Genomic DNA, 22,246 nt, shown 5'->3' with positions numbered 1-22,246 from the left:
AATGTGCTGTGTTGGGTTTGTGCCAGACAATGTTGGCCATTTAGACCAAAAAGACATAATGTTGTCTTATCCGATTACATCAACTTTTACCACAAGTTCACAGCATGCACAGCAAATGGTTTGTTGCAAACTGTGTGGTATTTGGGATGGTTTCCTTTTTTTTACTCTGTGATACAGGGCAGCTTAGCAGACTGACCAGATCTTTGCGACTTGCAGACATTTTCTCCCATGTCAGCCAATGAACTCTACCCTTGGCTACTCTGATCACTTTCCTCCTTGCTTTTTTGCTCAGTTTAGACAGACATCCTTATATAGACAGTATCTAGACGATACAATACACCTCCCTCTTCCTAATGATTAAAGTCACCTTGCTGAAAGGGATATTCAGTGTCTTGTGTCTTTATACAACTTTATTCCTGAGCTATTTTGAAACTCTGGGTTTTTTCTTGGTTTTCATGATTGAATCCTTGACCTGAGGTCCTTACAGAGACAAGTTTATTTAATCTTAAAACAATATAACTGCACACACAGGCCACTCACGTAATTGTCAATGAAATATTGTGCAACTAAACTAATTTAGGTTTGCCATAGTGAAGAGGGTGAATCTATTTAGATGTACAGTATTCTGTTCACACACATGAATGCATGTGCATTTGTTATATTTATTTTTTATTCATTTACCAGAGAGCTCCTAGTGTTCAAATCTCAGGAACATTAGACATGGCTATTGTTAGAAATATGTTACTGGTGGTCCAGATCTTAGGTCCCCTAGTGACCATCCTCTGGTCCTGCCAGTTGAACTTTCAGGTCAGCTAACTTCTCCAAGTTTTCCCCAGGAAACTATGTGCTGCCAAAAGCACCCCTGCATCCGATTACATAATTAATGAGAGTTGGCAAAATGAAGATAGAATGCCTGAAACAAGTCCCAGCACTAAACAATATATGGAGACAATGTTAGAGTTATGGTTTTTCTTTCTGTAAACCAAAAACAATACCACTGAAATTTTAAATTCACTTCTAAATATACTTAAGGATGACAGTGAGCAGATTCAACCTCAAATATATTAAGACCTAATGCCAAATTATAATTGAGGATCAGGTTGTTTTACCTGTAAAATTGGGATCATCATTTTCATAACTGTCTATTAAATGTGACGGACTATGGGCCTTAAAACATCTTATTATCCCACATCACAGGATGCTGCATTCTCCTTATTGGATATCGTTTATACCACGCTATTAAATCTTTCACAACAGCATTTTTTTTCTGGCTTTCAGTTGCCTTTAAAATGCTCTTTTCCATAGCTTGCTTGCTGCTAGTCTAGGTTCTCACAATATTTTCATGTGATTTGCAGACATTCAGTGAAGAAAAAAAAAGACTTTTTTGGTTAGCAGATAATTTAGCAGGGACAAAAGAAGATGCACTTAATGCAGTTCTAAAAACAGATATTTGCATCTTTACATACTGTAGATACAAAGACAAATACGAATGCGGTTGGGCAGGTGTTTTCCTCAAGTCATAAATAGAAAAGCAACCTGATCACTAAATAACCAGATTCAAGCTGTTACTAACGAGCAATGACTTCCATACCCAGCAGCCAGTGTCTGTGATAAGCAATGTGAAAAAGGTTTGGGATTTCTTCCCCTAAAAAAAGAAAGATCACCACACTCTTCATTCCCCCAGTTTTAGAAAAACATCATTCTCTGCCATCACTTCACCTCTGTCTCTTTCACTCCGGTTCTAGAACCAAAGCAGTGTCAAGGTGTTGAGAAGAAGGCAGCACTGATCTTCTCTGCCCATTTTGCTACAAATTTTAATTTTTAATAGGACTAGGAGTTACAAAACTACTAGCCTTTTTTTAGTGAGTACGTCCTCAAGAAAAGGAAAATAAGTCACAGACATTGTATTGTTTAATGGATTTGCCATTACTGTTTGGTTAATAAAAAACAAATTAATAATAACAGCAAGTCATTTATGTTCCGATTATGGAAATACATTACCTGGCCTCAGTTCGTTTTCACAGGACCCTACCTAAAGACAGGCCATTTTGCTCCTTGTGAAATGTGCTTTACGTTTCAATATTCCTCAGTTAAATACTCTCTTGTTTTTCTTAATAGAAGCAAATGCCCAAGCTTAAAAAAGAAATTCATGTTCCCCAAACCAAGATCCCCATTTAATGAATGTTTTCCAGTGCAGCTGGCTAAAGTGGACTGGTTTCCTCTGTGCAGAGTGGTACCCAGGTTTTAACACTATCATTTTACACAGGTGTTACACATTAACTTTGGCCACACTTTCACCGCTGTCTGACAGCAGCCAGTGCAAAGACAGACATTTCCGTTAATGCCGTAACTGAAATTCAAACACTCTAAAGTGGCCCCACTTAAGCATTCCAAGAGTTCATTACATTTATTCTAAACAAATTGTATATTTTTATTTTTCCAATTTCATATGAATTCTTTGCATGTACACGCAATAGATATTGAAAAAGAACTATGTAATTACACTGGGAACTATAACTAGCCATATGGGGCTTAACATTTTTTTTTTAATATTTACACATTTTATCTAATTCGATTATTCTTCTTCGCTTTCTCTTCACCTCAGATTATTTAGTTTACTTGCTATGTAACCTCATGACTGAAAACTACTCATGAGCCAACATCATCACAAATGACTATCCCTGGAAAATGCCATAAATTAATTGTTTGAATGTGTGTGAGAATAGGGCTTAATGGACTTGGATAACAGACTGACAAGTTAATCTACCAATGTATATATAAAGACGAAGGTCACACCTGTTTGGTTCAGAGGGACAATCCGAAATGAAGAGGCAATTTCTGAGCTCTCTGGCAACGTTAAGCGTTCTTCCTTTTTAAAGGTCGAGCCTTGCCTAGTATTTTGTATGAACTTCATTACTAAGAGACCAGTTTTTCTTCAAACCTCTGTTTTCTGTGCATTGTTCCTTCATCCAGATGTACAGGGGCACCAAAAATCTATCAATAATTATTTGTTTCTCCCTGCCCTCCAAAAAACAGCTGACCTGCAGATTTGTTTTAATGTAACGTCTTGTTTGGTGCCTGCAGACACCCAGCATGCCCAGCATGGGAGCCGAAAGCATGTGGCGTCTTTGTAGCTTCTTGGAATAAGATCAGGCTGAAATCGGCAGTTTCTGATTTTTTGTTTTTTCTCCTGGAAAGAAAATCTACTTTAAGTAAAAAAAAAATACTCAGGTCCCTTCATCTTGTTTTTTGGTTACCTGGTGTTTTGGGAGAGAGTGTGAGTGTGTGTGTGTGTGGGGGGGGGGGGGTAGGGGGGTGGGGGGCACATTTGTTTGCATTTATTAAAGTGAGCCCTTGGCCAAGGAATTAGGAGTGCTGTAGGCTCTGTGACTAGGACCCCTGCTGGCTTGGGCTTAAAATGCAAAAGTATTTCTAGAAACTGAAACAAAAAGAGATAAAAGTGCAACAGCCCATCAGGCCTTCCCAAGGTGTCATTTTGTGCTCTGGCTTACTTTAGCTACTTACGCTGGGCTGTCACAGTGTCTGACGGAGGACGAGACACCCCCTCCACAGGTCCTGCTGCATTCACCCCAGATGGACCAGGGTCCCCAGCTACCGTCCACACTTTGTGGCCATGTGCCAAAAGGAACGCAATCGCCCTGATAGCACCACTGGGTGAGAGAAGGGAGGGGCAAGAGAGAACAGTGAGAAACCACATGACAAAATCAGGGACAGCAGCAGGAGCTTCCCAAAGTGTGTGTGTGGTGGGGGGAAATATTTTAAAAAATACAATAGCTTCACCAAAACATGGAGGTCTTTGAAGTCTTGCCCAAACGCACAAGCTCACTGTATTGAATATATAATTTGTAAACACACTTGCAATCACCTGGCACGGTTCTGTTGGTTGATACCTTTAATCTGTCAAAGCCTGTTGAGAAGCTGTACTTCCAGTTGCAAAATGGTATGTATGAAGGCTTTAGTTTTGATGAAAGACAGAATATGCCTGTGACACTTATTGTGAACATTGACTTGAGACAATATTGGATAAATGAGTTGCAATGATCCAATGCCAGAAATGCTCACGTAAACAGAAATCGCAGACATAGATGCTTGTAAAAGAAAAGCAAAGCACGATGAATGATTTTGATCTGGTCAATGAAACGTCCACATATAGAGAAAAAAAAGCAATTCAAGATTCTAATTAATGGTTGGGATTGCAAACAGGAACAGTTGGAGTTCAGATTAATGATTCATCTGTTTTTTAATTAATGATTGCTTTAGGCTTCCTACATAATAATAGCCTAGTTTGCCCCACTTTGTGTGCCAACCTCATATGTTAAAAATAGAATATAGGACTTCACCTTAAAGGATCTAAAGACATCTCTTTAGAGACAAGGCCTGGCAACTCTTCAGATGCAAAATTGTCACCATGTTACTACTGTCTCCTATTTACTACAGTATGTCATAGCACATTGCTAAACCTAACACAGCTCAGGATGACTTTCTTTAAATTCAGTTTATAAGCCATCCAAAGCAATCCTTTGACTCAACAATTAAACTAATTGCACTTTTCTTCTCCACTAGCTGCAGTTATTCCACTTTGATATTTCTATAGCTAAAACAGAAGTGCATTCTCGTGACTTTAGCTTGGAACATTTTCTGCTCACTTTTATTGTATACGTAAGATAACTATTATGCAGAGTTTCTATTTACCCATTGAAATGCAATTTCCTGACAGATTTAAGGTGAAATGTATGCAATCTTGTCCTGTTCCTCTTTCTGAGCTTCAAAGGGGTTCTTTTTAGGCAGTCTAAGGAGAAGGATTAGAGCACTGTAAAAGACATTTGTCTCCCACAATAAACAACTGTGTCAGTAGGTTAAGTTGCGTTCTGCTGCCGACAGACAGGATAGGAATTGGCAATACAATCACAGTGTCATCTGTCACCACAACCTGGCAAAGGGGCAATATTCTGAGCCACTTTACAAACAGGATTAGTGAGGGAAAAAGAGCTCTTTATTGAAGGACAGGTCTGCTATGCAAAGAGCCCAAAATAGTCACTCCAAGAATTCCTTATCTAACAAGGCAGACAAAGCCAGAGCAATCAGTACCTGCCTTTCCTGTCTATCAGCTTGGCAGCATTTCATCACCTATTTGTGGCCAACTGTCATAGCTCAGCTAGAGGCGAGTGAACAGTTCAAAAGCTCACCGCCTCACTGACAGCATGCAGAAAACATTGAACTATTTAGCCAAAGAATCTCTGCCAAGGAATTCTGGTGACAGATGAGGGAGTGACAGTGCTCTTCTCGGTGACTTTCAGAGAAGATTTATCGATGTCTCACCACGATTGTCCATACAGAAATGGGATAAATGAGGTGATATTTCAATATTCTGAAATATATGGTGTATATACTATATTTGATTTTCAGCTATTTTCCATACATAAGCCTCTGCGAGTACATACTGTAAGAGCCAAACATCTTGTCACACACCGCTGAAGGTTAACCTGCAGGCACAAAGCATGCTGATAAAGCAAGAATATAGTGGTTATTTTAATTCTCTTTAAAGTCGGACATGAAATATTGCTTAGCATCTTTCTCTCCCCCCCAAAAATATTTTCTGCATACATAGTCATACAGTTCAACAAAAGTCGCTGAATTCAGAAAATTGTACAATTTGAACTTATTCTTTCCATCGTAAAAGAAATAAGAGAACAAGGAAGAGCAAATCACAAGAAGGTGGTTTTTGTTGTGCAATTAAGATGTGAAAAATCTTAATTGACCATATCACGTGCCAGATTAACCCTCACACAGAATCTCCACCTATATATAGCTCAGACAATAATGAGTAGTGTCTCTGCTGACATTCAGTACATTATACCTTGAGAAACTGTTAGCTTGGCGACAGCACTAGGGTTCCTGCATAGGCATAGAAAATAATTATAAAGCTAACCCAGACAAAGAGCTGTGATACCACCCTTTAATAAGCAGTGGTGATAACGAAGTGCACTACACTTTGAGGTGATGAATGACTGACGCTTTCATTTCTTTGATATGATACAGTCTAAACTGCCCTCTCACTGTAAAAAAAAACTTTTTTTTTCCTATCAGCCCTCAAACTGGAGCCCACTCGATTGTTTGCCACGATACCGAACATGGGCCCAACCCTTCAATGGGCCTATCAGCCTGACATTAACAAACACTGACAGTTAGCTACATGCTCTCATTCTCTCCATTTAGACATTGCATTGTCAGCAGTGATGCACCCGTAATCTTTGTTAAAACTGTCTCCCTAACCTGCCAGGGTAGGAACATGAACTGATGACCCAATCTTATTGTTTGAACAAATCCGGTCTGAGTGACTGAATCCTGGGAATGGCTGCTTCTGGTGGATTTCTTATTCCCATATCAAACACAATGGAATTACTGAAAATTATTGCAGCTGTCCATACTGCTTTGCCTGTTGTGCTCTGTACATAATCTTCTGGGGTAATTTTCCCACTACGCTGGTCACATACCTGGAATCTTCCAGCATTCCAACTTTTGCTCACAGTCCTTTGAAAGAAATAACGATGTTTCCATACATCTGCACCTCACAAAGCACCGACACTGGATATATCTAGGATTCTCTGCCAAATTATAAGTTGCACTCTCTTAATGAAATATTATATCTCTTCTGTTGCACTTTGCACAAAAAAGCTGAAGAGTTTTATAAAGTGACGGTATCATACAGTACATTACACAGGGCCCTTGCCAAACTCTTCACAGTGACACAGCCAAACTCAGCCAGCGGAATGTGCGGCTAATTCTCACTGACCATTGCCCTCATCTTAACGTCAACCAAAAGGTGATTCACATCTGAGTGGACTAGGCGACAGATCTCAAAACCATGTAACAATCCTGTTTCAGCTATTCCAAGAGGCCCGGCACATTTTGGTGCTGCTTTGATTCTGGCCAGATACAGCAAAGGGGGTTTCATTACAAGATGTATTATACAAGCCAATGTAAATATCTTTAAAAGTGAAATTCAAAATCAGGATTTGCAGAACAAGAGCAGTGTATTCTTTGGCATTCTTAAAGAAAGTTCAAAACTATTAACTCTTACCCCTTTTTCTATGCTTCCTGTCTGGCACAGAGTTCCCTCAGCTGCCGGTATGCTGTTGGTGACACATCGGTTACTTTTGCTAAGGCACCAGAGCTCTCTACACACTTCCTAGGAAAGAAGGCAGAAGCAAGTTGATCAGAATAAATACATTTAAGTTAAAGCAAACTCCCGACTTGAGAAAACAAAACCATCCTCTCTTTACTTGAGGATGAATTACAACACAGAGGGTTTGAAGTGGCACTTAAATGTGGACACATTTCAGAGGAAAAAGTCAAGTGAAAATGAATGAAAATAAGGTTACAGTTAGAAAAGTTTCAATTACAGTTATCCTAGGATGTTTTATCAGCTCAAATCTAAGGTGTTGCAGAGCGCTGAGGATTCTGGGGTGTCTGAAAGCAACATACTGTAACAAGAAATGTGTGATTTGAAATGCACAGTGTTAACACGTGTTTCTACAACTATAAAAGTCTATGGAGTTAAGGTAATTATTCACATCCTGCATTATGAATTAAATTAGGAGTCTTAATTATTACTTGTGAAGATGATAGTTTTCGATACTTGAACAAACATCATTGCTAAAAGAGTTTCTAAACAATATGTATGATGCTTGATATAAAATTTTTAATAATTGTTGAATACAGAGGAACGGAAGGATTGCATCTGTGCATTATACATCTATAGTAAGAAAGATCACTTCTGTTGTTTGCATATTGGCCAAAATCTCTTAACTTTAGTTGAAAAAGTCAAATGCAATAAAATGACAAAGCACAATTTGACTTTCACTGTAGTGCTGTGTACTCCTGTGGCATAAACCTCACGAGATTTATGAGCATTATAGAGAGCGTGCTATGAAAAAGAGTTATAGTACAGTGCACAGCTTTTGACCTCTTGGTCAGCATATTAGCTACAGTGACTACAAGTCCCTGCTGCTTTTGTTAAAAAAAAACTAATTTTCATGTCAGTTCTCCTTCCCACCACAGCTGTTACCAATAAAGCAGGATGTAGAGCCTTCAAAAGGGCTGTAGCTTGACCTTCACAGCACAGGTCACTAGTAGATAGCCTACTGATAGATTTACATTAGGGGGAAAAGACGCTGGAATAAAACCAGCACAATTTCAAAGGGTCCTGCAGTTAAGGACTATCCCTTCCTTCTTTTAGTGCCACCTGCATTTGTTTCATCATATCCTACAACAGCAGCAGCTAAGGTTTATTTCAATTTGACGTACATTCATTGCAGTTTTCTGTGGTACAATAGGTGTAAAATAATTGGAAGATATCTTCACATTTGCAAAAGTGCTAAACACACAACACTATATAAAGCTGTTTTTTTTCAGACATGACTGCACTTGATTATGTTTGTGACTTTGGTTCACACAGACTTCGAACTAAGTTAATGTAGTCACTGCCATCTAAACTCGTGGCTTTAAGGCTCACAGCACCAGACTTTGCCATTTTGATGAAACAGTAAAGAACAGCTATAAGAAAACAGAAATCATATTCTTTATAATCTTTTTTATATATATATAAAAAAGAACCTCAGCCATGCACCCTAATACATAAGCCTGGGGGTCATTCCAGATTTCCTGGGGGTAACTTTTCGGAATCAGTGTGATTTCCAATGATGTGCGATGAATGCTGGTGGTGGTACAGCAATGAGTCACTGATCAAAAGAATTCCTGGAGTATCCTCTTCCATTCCCAAAGATAAAAGACACCTGAAGAAGCAACTGTTGAACACTTGTGGTAGGAAATGAAAATGGTCATGACTTCAAACCCCAATTATCAGTGCTGGTTTGGTTGATGAGGCTGGGCAATAGAAGCATGTTAGTGTTCCAAGGCTGCACATAGACTTATTACACTCCAGATACCACCCATCAGATTGCACGGTGTGCATGACTTGTTAATCTGCTTTTTGCAGGAATAGCTTCACCAACCAACCAGGAAAGTCTGTCCATTATCTTGTCATCCAAAGATAGAGGGGAGCCTTGTGTTTTAGAACAGGAAATAGCTGACAGAGCTCATACAGTCCTGCTCATTTTTGTAGTAGCTTTATGACAGTTGAGTACACTGTACTCCTTTCATATCAATAATAGCACACAGTCGCCACTTTCCAAACATAACTTTCAGGGTAGTACTGGATTCTGCTTTACAAACTTAGGGCACCCCTAACTTACAGACACATACTTGCAATCATATGTAAAAGTCTGCAAAGGGTACAACATTTTATCTAATATGCCTGTCACCAAGATTATTCTCTATTATGAAGACTAAGGAATTCGGTGTGACATGTCACCTACTGTATAGAGGCTACTGGCCTAATGTTGAAAGCCAGTCTCTTGAGTAGTGCATACAGTAGTTACACTAATTAGAACATTTAAATATTTATAATGCATATACAAATGCTAAAACCAAACCATAGACTTCTTGCTGTTTGGATAAGACAGTCCAAAACACCAACCACATAAGTAGGGATTTTCCTTGATGTTCACTAAGACCCAGGTAACGCAGTTCTTTTGTGCCACGGTTCCATTCACTCCATGTCTATGTCTATATCTTTCAGTATTGTTGTAAGATTCAGAGAACAAGGATCAAAAAGCAGAATGCACCAGTGTTACTGGCACCTACAGACTCGGACAGCAGTGCCTGCCTTGAAGATCTAATTAGAATTAGATTAAGTATTAGAAAACCACTAATACAATACATAACCATTATCTCAGTAATCCAAGCTTTGATCCCTGTGAGAAACCCAACAGGCAACATGTTTAGTCCTAACCTCCTCCTTGAACTCAGGGGTGACAGGGTATTGAAGGTAACAATCTCTATTACTCCTTAATTCAGTTTTTCAACAAAACATCTTCATTTTGTCAAAGGTGATACATCCAAACACCCTTATGCTTTCCAAAATGAGTAAATGATGCAAAAATTTAGAACAACAAAACTGTGATGCACGTCCGCCTACCAGTAGCATGTTTAGGTTCTCAGAAATGCCTGAAGGCCTAGGCTAAAAAATGTATACCACAAATGCCCCCACAGATACATTACAAAACATAGCTTTCACTTTCACAACTTGTGGTTTCTTCTCAGTGTTGTTTCACTATAAAACACAAATAATCTTCTGGAAAGACATCCATCATCATGTATTTCCATTATGATTCAATTTGTTCAAAATTATTCTCCATGTGTAGGAGGACGTGGTGGGCTTGTGGTTTTCCTTTGTGCTACACCTTGCTTTGGAAGCATGGTCCCCTAACTGAATCCCCTTGGAGACATCTCGACACGCTTCATAATGTCTTTGAGTGCCTTCCCCTTTAATTTAACTCACATTTCACAGGTTACTTGCCAAATTATGTCAGATGAGTGTTAATATGTCTATTATTATTAGAATACATTAGAAAGATGTATTAATCTTGTCCTGTCCTCAGGAGTCTGACAAACAGGCACACTCAGATCTTTACGTCAGAATTCTTTAGGTCAAAAGGAAGGCTGTGAGCTGTCTTCATGTACACATATTAAAGGACTTGGAGGGCTTTCTATAAACAGCACAGCCCTTTTATTCCCAAACACCCTCTTAAGCTCTCCTCTTACACACAATTTCAACTACAGTTCACACAAAGAACTTCAGTCTTTCACATTATCAGTCCAGAAGCTTTCAAAATCTCTTAGAAATTAAAAACAAATAGAACATGAGACATTACATTCACACTCTCACTCATGTTTAAAGTATAAAAAATATTGACTTTTATTGACATAGGTTCCAAAGGGGCAGCATGACCACCCGGAGGATATTTCAGGAATGATGAGTGAACATTGAAAAATGTACAACTTTTACCTCTTATGCAGCATTTGTTCTATTTATTGATATTGATGCCACTATCTTCTCCCAAGCCAACCAAAACGTCTGTCTTTCTAAAAGAGTTTTTACTGATGTAAAATTAGCCTAACAATCCACGATTACAGAATATCAAGTATCATGGGTTGTCAGGGACATTCAAGAATTCCAGAAAAGGGTTGTGGGCGTATGGCACAAGCTACCCAGGCATGTTGGTGAAGCCTGCCTAGCTCTTTTGAGGAATTGAGCTGGACAGGATTCCAGGGGTGATATATTAGCTACAAATTACCAAAGAGGCTAGGGAGGCCATATGGCCTTCTCTCATTCTTATCTTTAATTATGTTCTTAATTTGATTAATTATGTTCTTAATTATGATCATAGTGATGGTAATATTTGTCCATGACCGTGTTTTTGATCACCAAAACGTTTTTGCAACATTGTGAAATCCACAGACCTACTGTCATAGTCGAGATTAGAAAAAAGAAAATATTTATAGGAACTTGAAAGCTGCTGAACCCAAACCCGGATGGCAGTGCTAGGACAGTGAATCTCTCTCAGTCAAGGATAACCAACCTATTGATAATGTCTATTATATATTATTTGTTTTTAAAGACTCGATGTCAGACTACCCATTATCTAAAGCTGTCAAATCTGTGTTGTTACCTATTAGTGTGCTCACTTACAGTCTTGTCAAATTAAACAGGAACTGCATCATGCATCAGTCTATTTTTTAGTATGGTGGCGCTCAGTGGTTAGCAGCGCTGGGGCCCTGGGCTCAATCCCAGACTGACTGCCGTCTGTGTGGAGTTTGTATGTTTCCTCAGGGAGTTCCGAATTCCTCCCAGAATCCAAAGACATACAGTACGAGGAGGTTCACCAGCTTCTGGGAAAATCTGCCTTGGTGGGAGAGTGTGTGTGTGTCTGTTTTTGGTCTGTCTGCCCTGCGATGGACTGGCGTACCATTCAGGGTCTATCCTGTTTCCTGAGGGAGAGGCTCTGGCACCCCCATGACCCTGTACTGGATAAAGTGGTTAGAAAAAGGATGGGTGGTTGAATGGATGTCGAGATGCAGATTTCTTACCCCATACTTGCACTGGCGGGATGATGCCCCATACTGGAAGCGACACTGTTCATCAGCGTCGTACACCTGCCCGGGGGCCACTGTGGGGTACAGAAAGTCTCGCTTCAGCGGCTCATTGTCCAGACACGTCCCCCGCCCCGAGCTGTTGGGAAAAAAAAACAGCCCACAACCGATTTTTTTTTTCGTACAGCGAAGAGCGCTACAGACTCTGCAGATAAGAAAGCGAAAAATCAATCCACCAAACAGCTAGCAAAATACAAATGAGAAGTTTTAATGTTATTAGATACGAAGCAGCTATTCTTTGTCAAGGGACTTTCATGAAGTCGCATCTCAATCTCCATTTCACCTCTGGGATTTTGTTTTTCAGTTGCTTCCGCTCTTAATGGGACAGTTGAAGAGCAAGCAAATGTTGGTGGAAAGCAGGAACTCGGACCTGGATAAACCATCTCATGTAGAAAAGAGAATCTGCCAATGATGTGTGGAAAATGTTTGGAAAAACAATCGTGCAATCAGAAAGAAACATACTCTTAAGAGAGATCAGTGTAGTTATATATAACCTAAACATGCCCATGCAAAGCACAGCAAATCTTTCCTAGAAATGCTGCATCAAGTTCCTTCAGGTTGTTGGAGAACTCATAGGAAATGTAGCATCACTGTGGAGCTGCAATACAGACAATGCTCAATTATTTTTAAAAGTGGTACAATAGTTTACCATTCAATATGACATCTTTCACCGGCATCTTTCAAGTACCGAATTTGATAAGTCTATTTAACTTAGGTTTCACTACAGTTCTCTAAAAACACCCCATATAGTAAAAAAATAAAAGCATAAACTGTAGAACCTTTCAAAATAATTTGAAGCTTCTCAAACATTCCTGCTAAAAAATACACACATATGGGAAGTTAGGCCATTCGGCTCTATTTTATGAATATTAATTGCTCTCTATTTTATAGGAGTTAAAAGTATAAATAACAGATGCAAAAACCACTTACAACATAATGTGAAAATAATGCAAGCAGCATTACATATGCCTAACACCAAAAGGCGTACTTATAAGGTAGGCGAAAATGCTAATGGAATATTTCGATGTAGTAATAAAACGTTCTTTTAAAAACAAGAGAGGAAAAGAGAAACATTTACAACAGGCCAAAGACCCCCTCTTGTAAGCACAAGATGTGTTTAGTCTGTTTTGTCACAGAGAAATATGCAATACTTATAAAAAAAAGTCTGATGTTTCAACTATTTTTGTATTCCGCTTAACATTTTAATGCTGCAGAAAGAAAGAGCATAAAGAAAGCCAAGAACCAGACAGAGTCCCTTTTGTTGGTTATGCTTATTCTGGGTTCACATTTTGCGCTTTTTTATCCTGTATATTGTTGTACAGATGATTTTTCTCAACTTGCATCAAATCCACTAGGGAAACTTTGGCATTGTACTGTACATGGCAGAGCACAAATAAATGTGCCAAGTCTGTTCCTATTCAGCAAATAAAAATTATAAGTATTTGATACACTTTCCTATAAAATGGTTAAGATTATTAATGGTTAAATATTTGGCATTGCTCTTAAGTATATGCAAGCATTGCAACAAATAATGTGTTTTAAGGTAACCCAGTGAGCACAGGTACAGTAACAGGTAACAGCATTCTCAATTGGTAGAAATGAGAAAAAAACGACTTCAAATTCTCTGAAGCGCTTCTACATATCCCATCTCCAGAAGTTCTTAATAGCTGCAAGCTGAAAAATCGGTGAATGAACAGATATTTGAAATGCATAAGAGTCTAACCGGGCACAAATCTGGAATCAGTTTTTGCCCAATACATTTCAAAGTTCCGAAAGTACGCAGACCCTGAGTGACACACTAATGGAATGGAGTACATCTATTTAAATCTAGACATTTTTCCCATTTCCCTTTTGGCAGGGAAACAACCTTGTGAACTAACCAAACCTTGCAGAAGTGAATCTAGATTGGCTACCAATTGTCTCAGTTAATAAATTAACTTTGCCTGGAGTTAAGTTGCCTAGAATGAGAGATGACTCAGTTTTCTACAGGCTGACAATTCAGGTCAAGCCTGTACTCTCTACACTTTCTTGACAGTGACCAGGAGCCTCCAGTGAAGGACAGAAAGTGCCTGAATGGAGCTGGGACTTAGAAGGAACAGTCATCTAAGTGGTATCTTTAACTTGACAATCTCTCTTATTTTCATTTTAGTTCAATGGTTTCAGTATCAGAAAAGGCCCTGCTAAAGGAAGTGATTATGCATGGTTTTAACACCAATAATATGAATAATAATTGATTATAATCCTTTTCCTCAGTAAGGATCCCCAAGTACCTCACACAGAGCAGGGGATCCAATTTATTGACTGATAGCCTGCACCTATCTGTGTTATAGTATATGCAGCAGCCACTATGTGCCAGCAGATCATTACACAATAGAACAGGTAGAGAAGGGAGAAATCACTTTGCCAGTTCAATTAAAGGGGAGATTTTGGCGTGCCCGATTGTACAAGCCTACAGTAGAATTTAGCCAGGACATGGGAATTAATATTCTGGAACAAAATGTGTTAAGGTATATTTATCAAGCAAGTAGTCAGGACCTCACTTAAGCATTTCATCCAAAGGACAGCAGCTCCCATAACACAGTACTCCAGTCACCATACTGGGGCACCGACGTTAGGAAATTCTGGTACAGGAGGAAGATCACCAAAACTGTTGACAGCGGCAACCTAGTTCGCCTCAGAGGTCTTCCATACCAGTGCTGATTAGGAGGCCCAACCTTGCTATCTCTGGGGTGGAGCACTGTGGCAAGGCTGCACTGTTGCAGACTATGGCTGGAAGGTTGCTGGTTCAAATCCTGCAGCTGGCAGAGGAATCCTACTCTGTTGGGCCCCTGAGCAAGGCCCTTAACCCCTGCTGTGCTCTGACAACAAGCTTCTGTGTGCCTGTGTGTCTCATGGAGAGCAAGCTGGGGTATGCAAAAAGACAAATTCCTAATGCAAGAAATTGTATGTGGCTAATAAAGTGATCTGATATCTTAGGATATGCAGTTAGCAGGGACATGTGCTTCTCCACAGTTCTTCTTGGTTATTGCTGGGTTGGAGGAATGAGACAGGTGAAACTTTTATTATTGAGAACAGTTTGAGGTTCAATAAATAACCATGAACCTTTAAAAAGTTTTTTTTAAAGAATAATCTGAAAGGCTGTAATCAGGCTGTACAGACATTCCACCAATATAATGAAAATGGAACTAACTACCTAGCTGTAGAAAAACAGAACAAAAATGTAATGTTCTATTTCCTTTGCATTGATTGTAGTTGTTTTCTAAGTTAATGGTATTCGTTGTCTTGAATTAGAAGATGTGATCCACTGTTGTACTGCCTAGTGCTTTGTCTAGTAAGTATCAAATATAAACATGGAACATGATTCACATGTAATAATATAATATGAATGATATAATTATATAATTCACATATAATAGAAAACGTATTTTCCAATGGCACGCACCTTGAATTATTTGAAGGTATAAAAACTGCATATTTATGTATGACATTCCGTATGAGAAGATCCAATATGCATTACAAATTCACAAATGAAGTTAATGTGGTTATAAGTGAAATGTCTAATTTCATTTATCATTCAAAAACAATGCATAACTGAAAAAGATAATATAAGACACATGCTTCCAAAAATGGAAACCCGTTTTAATGACATTGAGGGAAAAAACAGATTTTCATTCCTAAACAGTCTTTCCTTGGCTGGTTTTATAATGATGCATTTCAATTTGCACATGGACAGTAAACTCTCATCAAATGGAAAAGCTAAACAACTATGTATGCAATCATTTTCAAGCCAGAAATCCTCTATGGTGAAAGGAAGCTGATTATATCAATAATTAAATCAGAAAGCATAGTTGAAAGAAAAGCTGTAGCAATGGGACCAACTATAAGTTGAACCATGACATAATGTTTTAAGAAATTATTCAAAGTACTTGATCTAGACAGTATTTCATCAAGAGGAATCTAAGAATGTGCATAAAATGCAATTTAGCAAAATCAGACTTTCCTTCAAGTATGCAAAGACAATACTTTATATTCCTAAAAACAACAGAAAAGTGCACTATGTGGTTAGCTCAGTTCATCAGCAAGCAACTGAAAACAGCCTAAAATGTACAAACAGCCCCTTGTATTTCTGTGGTAAGATGGGACACTATAATCTATTCTATCCACATAGCTGGCAAAGACATCTGCTTCTTCCTGAAACCATTCATTGGTTAACCCCCTTCAACAACCATAACAACCTCCTATTCAGTGAGGGACAGTGGAGATTCTCCAGATAAACAATTAAGCTGTAGAATAAACAAGGTCTACCACCATCCCACATTTGCTAAAGTAATCTGCAGCTGGGAGCGTGTTCAGCCCACCAATGCTTAGATTGTTTTAAACAGAAATGACGCAGACCACAGAAGAGCTCAACTGTCCCAGTGCCAGCCTGAGGCCAGTCAAGCTCTGGAATGCTAGCCACTCAATTTTGCAATACGCTCTGATCTGCGAGTCTAGCGGAATGTTTTACTTGCAAATCCAACCACAGCGGACGCTAAAACTCTCTGCACAATTTTGTTCCAGGTGAGATCATAGCTGTATGCAGAACAAGGAATTTCAAAAGGAGCACCTCGCTGGCCTCAAAGCTCTACTGTGCCATGGAAAAGATACAGAACTAGAATTGATACCTTCGATACCCACCTTGGGAGATGAGGACAAAATCACATTAATCACAAATAAGTAAAATAAGGCTAAAACCACAAAACCACATTACAAATGTTTTTTTTTTGTGGTTAGCATTCTTAGATGCATTCCCATGCACTAAAAGGGAGCAATCCTTGATGACTTGGCTTCCCACTGATGCCCCTGCTGTGGAGGATGGTCATTAACTAAGGTGAAATAACCTTTCCTTGCACATGTATTGATGACATTTGTGTTTGTGCAGAGGAACCGTAGATAGACAGTAAGAGAATGTTCGATTACGAACTCTGCCATGTTAATATCACAGAAGGTACAGGACCAGGGAGTGTTAAAACACTCTATTTGAGGAGTTGTGTGAAAATGTAAGTGGAGAGCTCAGCCCAGTGCATGAGTCCAGTTGTGGAGATGCTGTACTTAATAAATCCTAATTTGGTGAAAGAACATGAACTGTAAAAGTGTTTCAGAAAGGAGCTTAATAACGACCAAGTAGTACTTGGAGGAAAGCCTGACGTAATTTCAAGGAAGCTTAAAACAGAAGCACTAAAGTGGAAAATAACCTATAAACAGGATTTTTTAATAAAGCCAGATTAAAATCCTGCTAAAAAAACAAAATACTGGGGCTTGCTGTAAAGACTTTGGCTGGTCCCGTTAAAAAAAAATATGATGAAAGAACTGACGGACAAGCAGAAAACCAAATCAAGACTAAGCAAATGAGTTTTGAATGTATGAGAAGAACTAGCATTATTTCAAAGCCATCTGGGAAAGTCCTTGAGAAACCTATACCTTATGACAGTAAAGTAGAGTGGAAAGATTACCACGCATAATTAGAGACTGTAGCCAAAATTAATGTCTGGTACAATCTCCAAAGACCTACTATAACATTCGCAGTTTTGCAGACAGGCCAATACCAAATGAAGACGCACTGTGCGTAGCAGTGCATCTGTTTTTCTTTATTCTGAATTGGAGCACCTGACAAGACTCGATGAAAAAAAGGAAAACTTCTAGTTTAAGCAAGATATCCCATGCAACCAGCACTTCCACTTCAAGAATTTCCATATTTTACAATAACGAAGACCAAAACTTTTGGTTCATAGTGAGCACATAGTGGTATATTGCAAAAGACAATTGTAACACTTTAAAGACATTAAACACTCAAACCATTTGGTTAGGAATAGCAGTGCTTTTCTTCCATTTTGCACATAGAAGACTGCTTATGTTGCTTTCAACGGGGTCATTTATTTTTACAAATACAACCATATATAATATATACAAAATATTAAATAGATAAAAAATAACACAATTAGACAGAATTTCAGTTCCTGCATGTGCTCTTCTCCATGTAGAAATTAAATGTGAATACTGTTTTACTGAACAAAATGTTACTGTTACTGTTGCAGTAATAGTAATTACTATTTTTAATTGTAATTATAGGTATACTATTATTAGATCAAACGGCAATGTAGCTGTCACAACATGGTACTGACCGCACAAGTGAACACAGTCTTACTTCTTAACTATATCTTAGAAATAATTCAGAAGTAAACAATATCGAAATCAGTGTTTACTGCCTTACAAGAAGATACCTACTAACTCCTGCTTTGTGAAACTCTTTCTGCAAAAGGTAGGAAATGGTAGATCTAACCTGACACACAGATTGTAAAGTCTGTTTTCTGGCCTGCAGCAGCTTCTCTAGATCATTAGTTAACAGCAAACTTACAAGGAGATAAAAGGCACAGATGGAATTATGTTGGTGTAAGAGATTTAGCTGCAGCTCATGTCTTTAAAGACAGTGTATCTGAAAGCTGTAGCCCCTGACAGCCTGCTCAGAGGAAGCAGAGATGCCAGAGCAAATTGAATGTGACCCAAGATCTGATTTTTTTATTGCCATGTGGAAAAAAAAACAGTATTTGGACTCCCAATTGCACCTTACAATGGTGGTCTGTTGGACCATCAAAACACACTTGATTCGATCTGATTTGAAGTGCCTTAAAAACACCAACGACCAATGATGCTCAAGTGGGAGGACACAAGGGTTCTTGCAATTCTGTGCTTCTGCGTTCAACATGACTCTGAGGGAGGAAACTCATTTTATAAGCAGCACAACACAAAGACCTCCTCTACTGGTAAATCTGTAAAGTTCAGACAAGAGCCACAGCAGCCTGAGCAAATTCTGGCAGCGTTAAGCAGACTAGAGAGCATACGGCTAACTCCTACACTGGATAGGATGCTGATCACACCCCAAGAAATGTTGGTCCCCTTTTATTCAAACTGGGCAGACTGAAGCAACTGAGGTAAAGTACCTCTCTCAGGGTACAACAGTACGAATGGTAGATGATGTGATGAACACAGCATCTGCATTACAATGATTTCACATAAATGAGGTACTGTATGTTCACTGCTGCACTGAAGAATACACACACAAAAATACAGAAGTCCAAAAGGACCCTGACAGCAATTACATTAGATGACATTAGTGTGCCTGGAGCTATTTACAGGTATTTAACTTTTAACAGCACAACAAAACAAGTATACAGCATATAAAAATATATTGTGAGGTAATGAGAGATGGCATAGATGCACAGGGGTTAGCATTGCTGCCTCACAGCACTGGGGCCTGAGTTCAATTCCAGACCTGGGGTGCTGTCTGTGTGGAGTTTGTATGTTCTCCTCATGTTAACGTGTTTCACCATGTTTTTTCCCCACAGTCCAAAGACATACAGGCAGATTAACAGGTTGGCTTTTGTGTCCTTGGTTTGCCATGTTCGGCTTTTGCTATCCAATTCAGGGTCGCAGGGGAAAATTGATGGATAGTTCAATAACAAGAACATGGTTTTTATTGCAAACATAGCTAAATAGCAAAATAAAAAAAAACCTGGTGTAACCAACAAGACTCACCAGAGAAGGAAGTTGACTGAGCAGCCAAGAGGGTTGATAAGGCTTTAACACTGCCAGCTCCACACACAGACAGTGGGAGGTACTGTATTTAGAGGGAGTGTGTTTGAACTATGGAGCACTCATTGTGGTTTCCTTCGCAACGACAAAGGTATGTATTTGTGAAGTACAAGATTTAAATATGTCAAAACCAAATGGGAGAACTATTAATGTTTAATTCAAAACTATTACAATATTTTAAACATTTTTGGTGCATTTCAGGGTATTCCATCTGCAGTTAACATGACCTAACCTTTTGGATGTCAGATGGCATGTGCAAATTCAGAGGGCTATGTGTCAGACTGTACTTTAAAACAAAATTTATTTGGTTATTGCAGGTCAGTGCTGCAGAGTCTTGAACAGACATCCTGGACAAAGATGGTGGTTGGATTTCTGGCACAGAGAGTCATCTTGCCTGACATTGAGCACTGAAGAAAGAGAGAATGCAATTCCCCGGTAAGTTTGCACCAGCAGCACTTTTACAATGGCAGGGCTTACAGGAGAAGGCCAGGATTCTGAAAACTCAAGGGTCCCACTAACACTGCTTCTGGCAAGCAACCTTAGCTTTCCCAGCAGGTAACCAGCTTAGCTACAGTGGGTTCCCAGATATGAGTTGCAGGGAGATGTAGCTCTAAACAGCTGTATGTGATAAATATAGAGATACATGATACTGAAAATACCAGGTTGTTAATTGTTTTGCATAGGTGGTGCTATATACTGAGCATGCCCACTGGAAGAAAATGCATATTCCAGGGCATTTAAAACTTGAGAGAGTTGAAAAACAAGAGGAGGCCATGCCTCTCATCGAGATTACTTGGTTTGTAGTAGTTATACGATTCTTTTTCAAAGTAAGCATATTTGTATTTGTTTTTCCTATCCTTATGCAACAACCAGACTCTAAATCCCTTTGAATTTACTGTGCAGTCTCTATAGTGTCCAGTTCTTCTTTTTTGGTATAATCTCTAAACCTGAGTAGCTATACCAGAATTCAGATCATTTATATAAAATCAAGAGCAGTGGTTCTAGTACAGATCCCTGTTAAACTCCACATTTAGTATGCGGTGCAATAGAGACAAATACCAGCTGCACAATATTGGAGTCTGGAGCATATGACCGTGATGAATATTGTTTGTGTATGAGATAAAATGCTGCAACATGTTAAACCTCATGGCTACAACTACAGCATGGTTTTGCCAGGACTTTCCACACCTAATTGGTTTAAAACCAAGTGCAACATAAAAGCCCCAAGAATATGTACCTGCTATTCATTTGTCCTTGGCACCTGAACATGGGTAGTAACTAACCAAATCAATACTAAAATAACGAGTTGACAAGATGATATTACAGCATAGAGTAGCATCAAAGTTCAACCCAGAAAGAAAGGAGTGGGTGTGTTCTAAGCTGGAGACATACAGTACAGTAATGGCAAGGACCATACAGTTTTAAAAACAAACATATGGTGCACAGAATCCAACAGTGACTTTGAAAGTTGCATAGGAAAAGCCAGTTCTTTGTATTTAGTGTATTAAATTAATTAAAACAATATTTTTTCTGCTGTAATCACTTCTTATTAAAAAAACACTCTATACCAGATGTGCTCAATTATTCAGACAGAAACAGAAGTTTCACGTGTGTTTGTGATCCCAATCTTGTTAGAACAGAAACATTCGGACTTTGAAATGACTAGCTGACCTCCTCATATTGCCAAGTGCTGTATCCATTTATGTTGCCTGCTGTTTGCAAAAGCTCTCCAACACTTGAAGCTGCTGTGCACAGTTTCGAGTGCTGCTACCTCCGGGTTTCGTGACAAACTGCAGGCAGTTCTGGGGACCATATGGCTACTTGTGTAACACACATACTGTACCTGACACTGGCAAATTTTTCCTTCTGTATGCCACCTTGCATGAAAGTGTTTAAAATAAAATTATGAACAAAAAGCAAAATGGGAAAACAAGCTTTGCCTGAACATCTGCTTAAGGGAGGTTCAACACATCCCAAACACTTACTCAAATGTCCTTCAACTTGGAGTTGACCTAGTGGATATCCTTATTGAAATTTAAAGTATTCAAAATCACTTCTCTCTCTGGAGTTCAAAGGCTTACTTTCAGCAAAATTCAAACTTGTATCACTTACATCAAGGGAAGAACACGTTTATCTTTCTTCACTCCATTATAAACTACATAGTCCTACTAAAACAATGCTGTGAACCATTTCAGCTAAAATATTTCTGTCTACATCTTTGCAGCCTAATTCTAGGAGTTTTAGACCTCACATTAAACCTGAAGAGCCCTATTTTGTACAGGTATATACGAAAGCAACCTCTGAAAATTGAAACCGCACTACAAAATAAAGTAAAAACGCTGAATTATGTCAAGTGGTAGCCGTGTTCTTTCAAGCAACACAATGTCCATGTTCCTCTCGAAAGCATTTACCGGGTCCCATAGAGTTAATAAACGCTCACAGCACAAGGCATTCAGCCACTAAATACTCCCAGAATCTGCACTGCAAGTGTTAACAATGAAACGCCTGGGGGTCAGTTTCTTTAACCCTCACCCTTCACCTC

The 22,246-nt window shown here is 38.9% G+C and overlaps 1 protein-coding gene across 1 annotated transcript in view; it reads right to left on the bottom strand.

Annotated features, from left to right (window-relative positions):
* Positions 1-22,246, bottom strand: part of adamts6 (ADAM metallopeptidase with thrombospondin type 1 motif, 6) — a 98,035-nt gene that overhangs the window by 44,287 nt on the left and 31,502 nt on the right. Inside the window, exons 10-12 of the mRNA XM_088909881.1 lie at positions 12,013-12,154; positions 7,103-7,210; positions 3,526-3,671 (exon numbers count right to left, since the gene is read on the bottom strand). Of these exons, the coding sequence (XP_088766007.1) occupies positions 3,526-3,671; positions 7,103-7,210; positions 12,013-12,154 (396 nt within the window). The remainder of the gene's footprint in view (positions 1-3,525; positions 3,672-7,102; positions 7,211-12,012; positions 12,155-22,246) is intronic.

Source organism: Atractosteus spatula, chromosome 3 (assembly GCF_055471065.1).
Source record: "Atractosteus spatula isolate fAtrSpa1 chromosome 3, fAtrSpa1.hap1, whole genome shotgun sequence".
In the NCBI taxonomy this organism is placed as follows: Eukaryota; Metazoa; Chordata; class Actinopteri; order Semionotiformes; family Lepisosteidae; genus Atractosteus; species Atractosteus spatula.
Note: the sequence above shows the minus strand (reverse complement) of the source record. Positions and strands in the feature narration are given on the sequence as shown.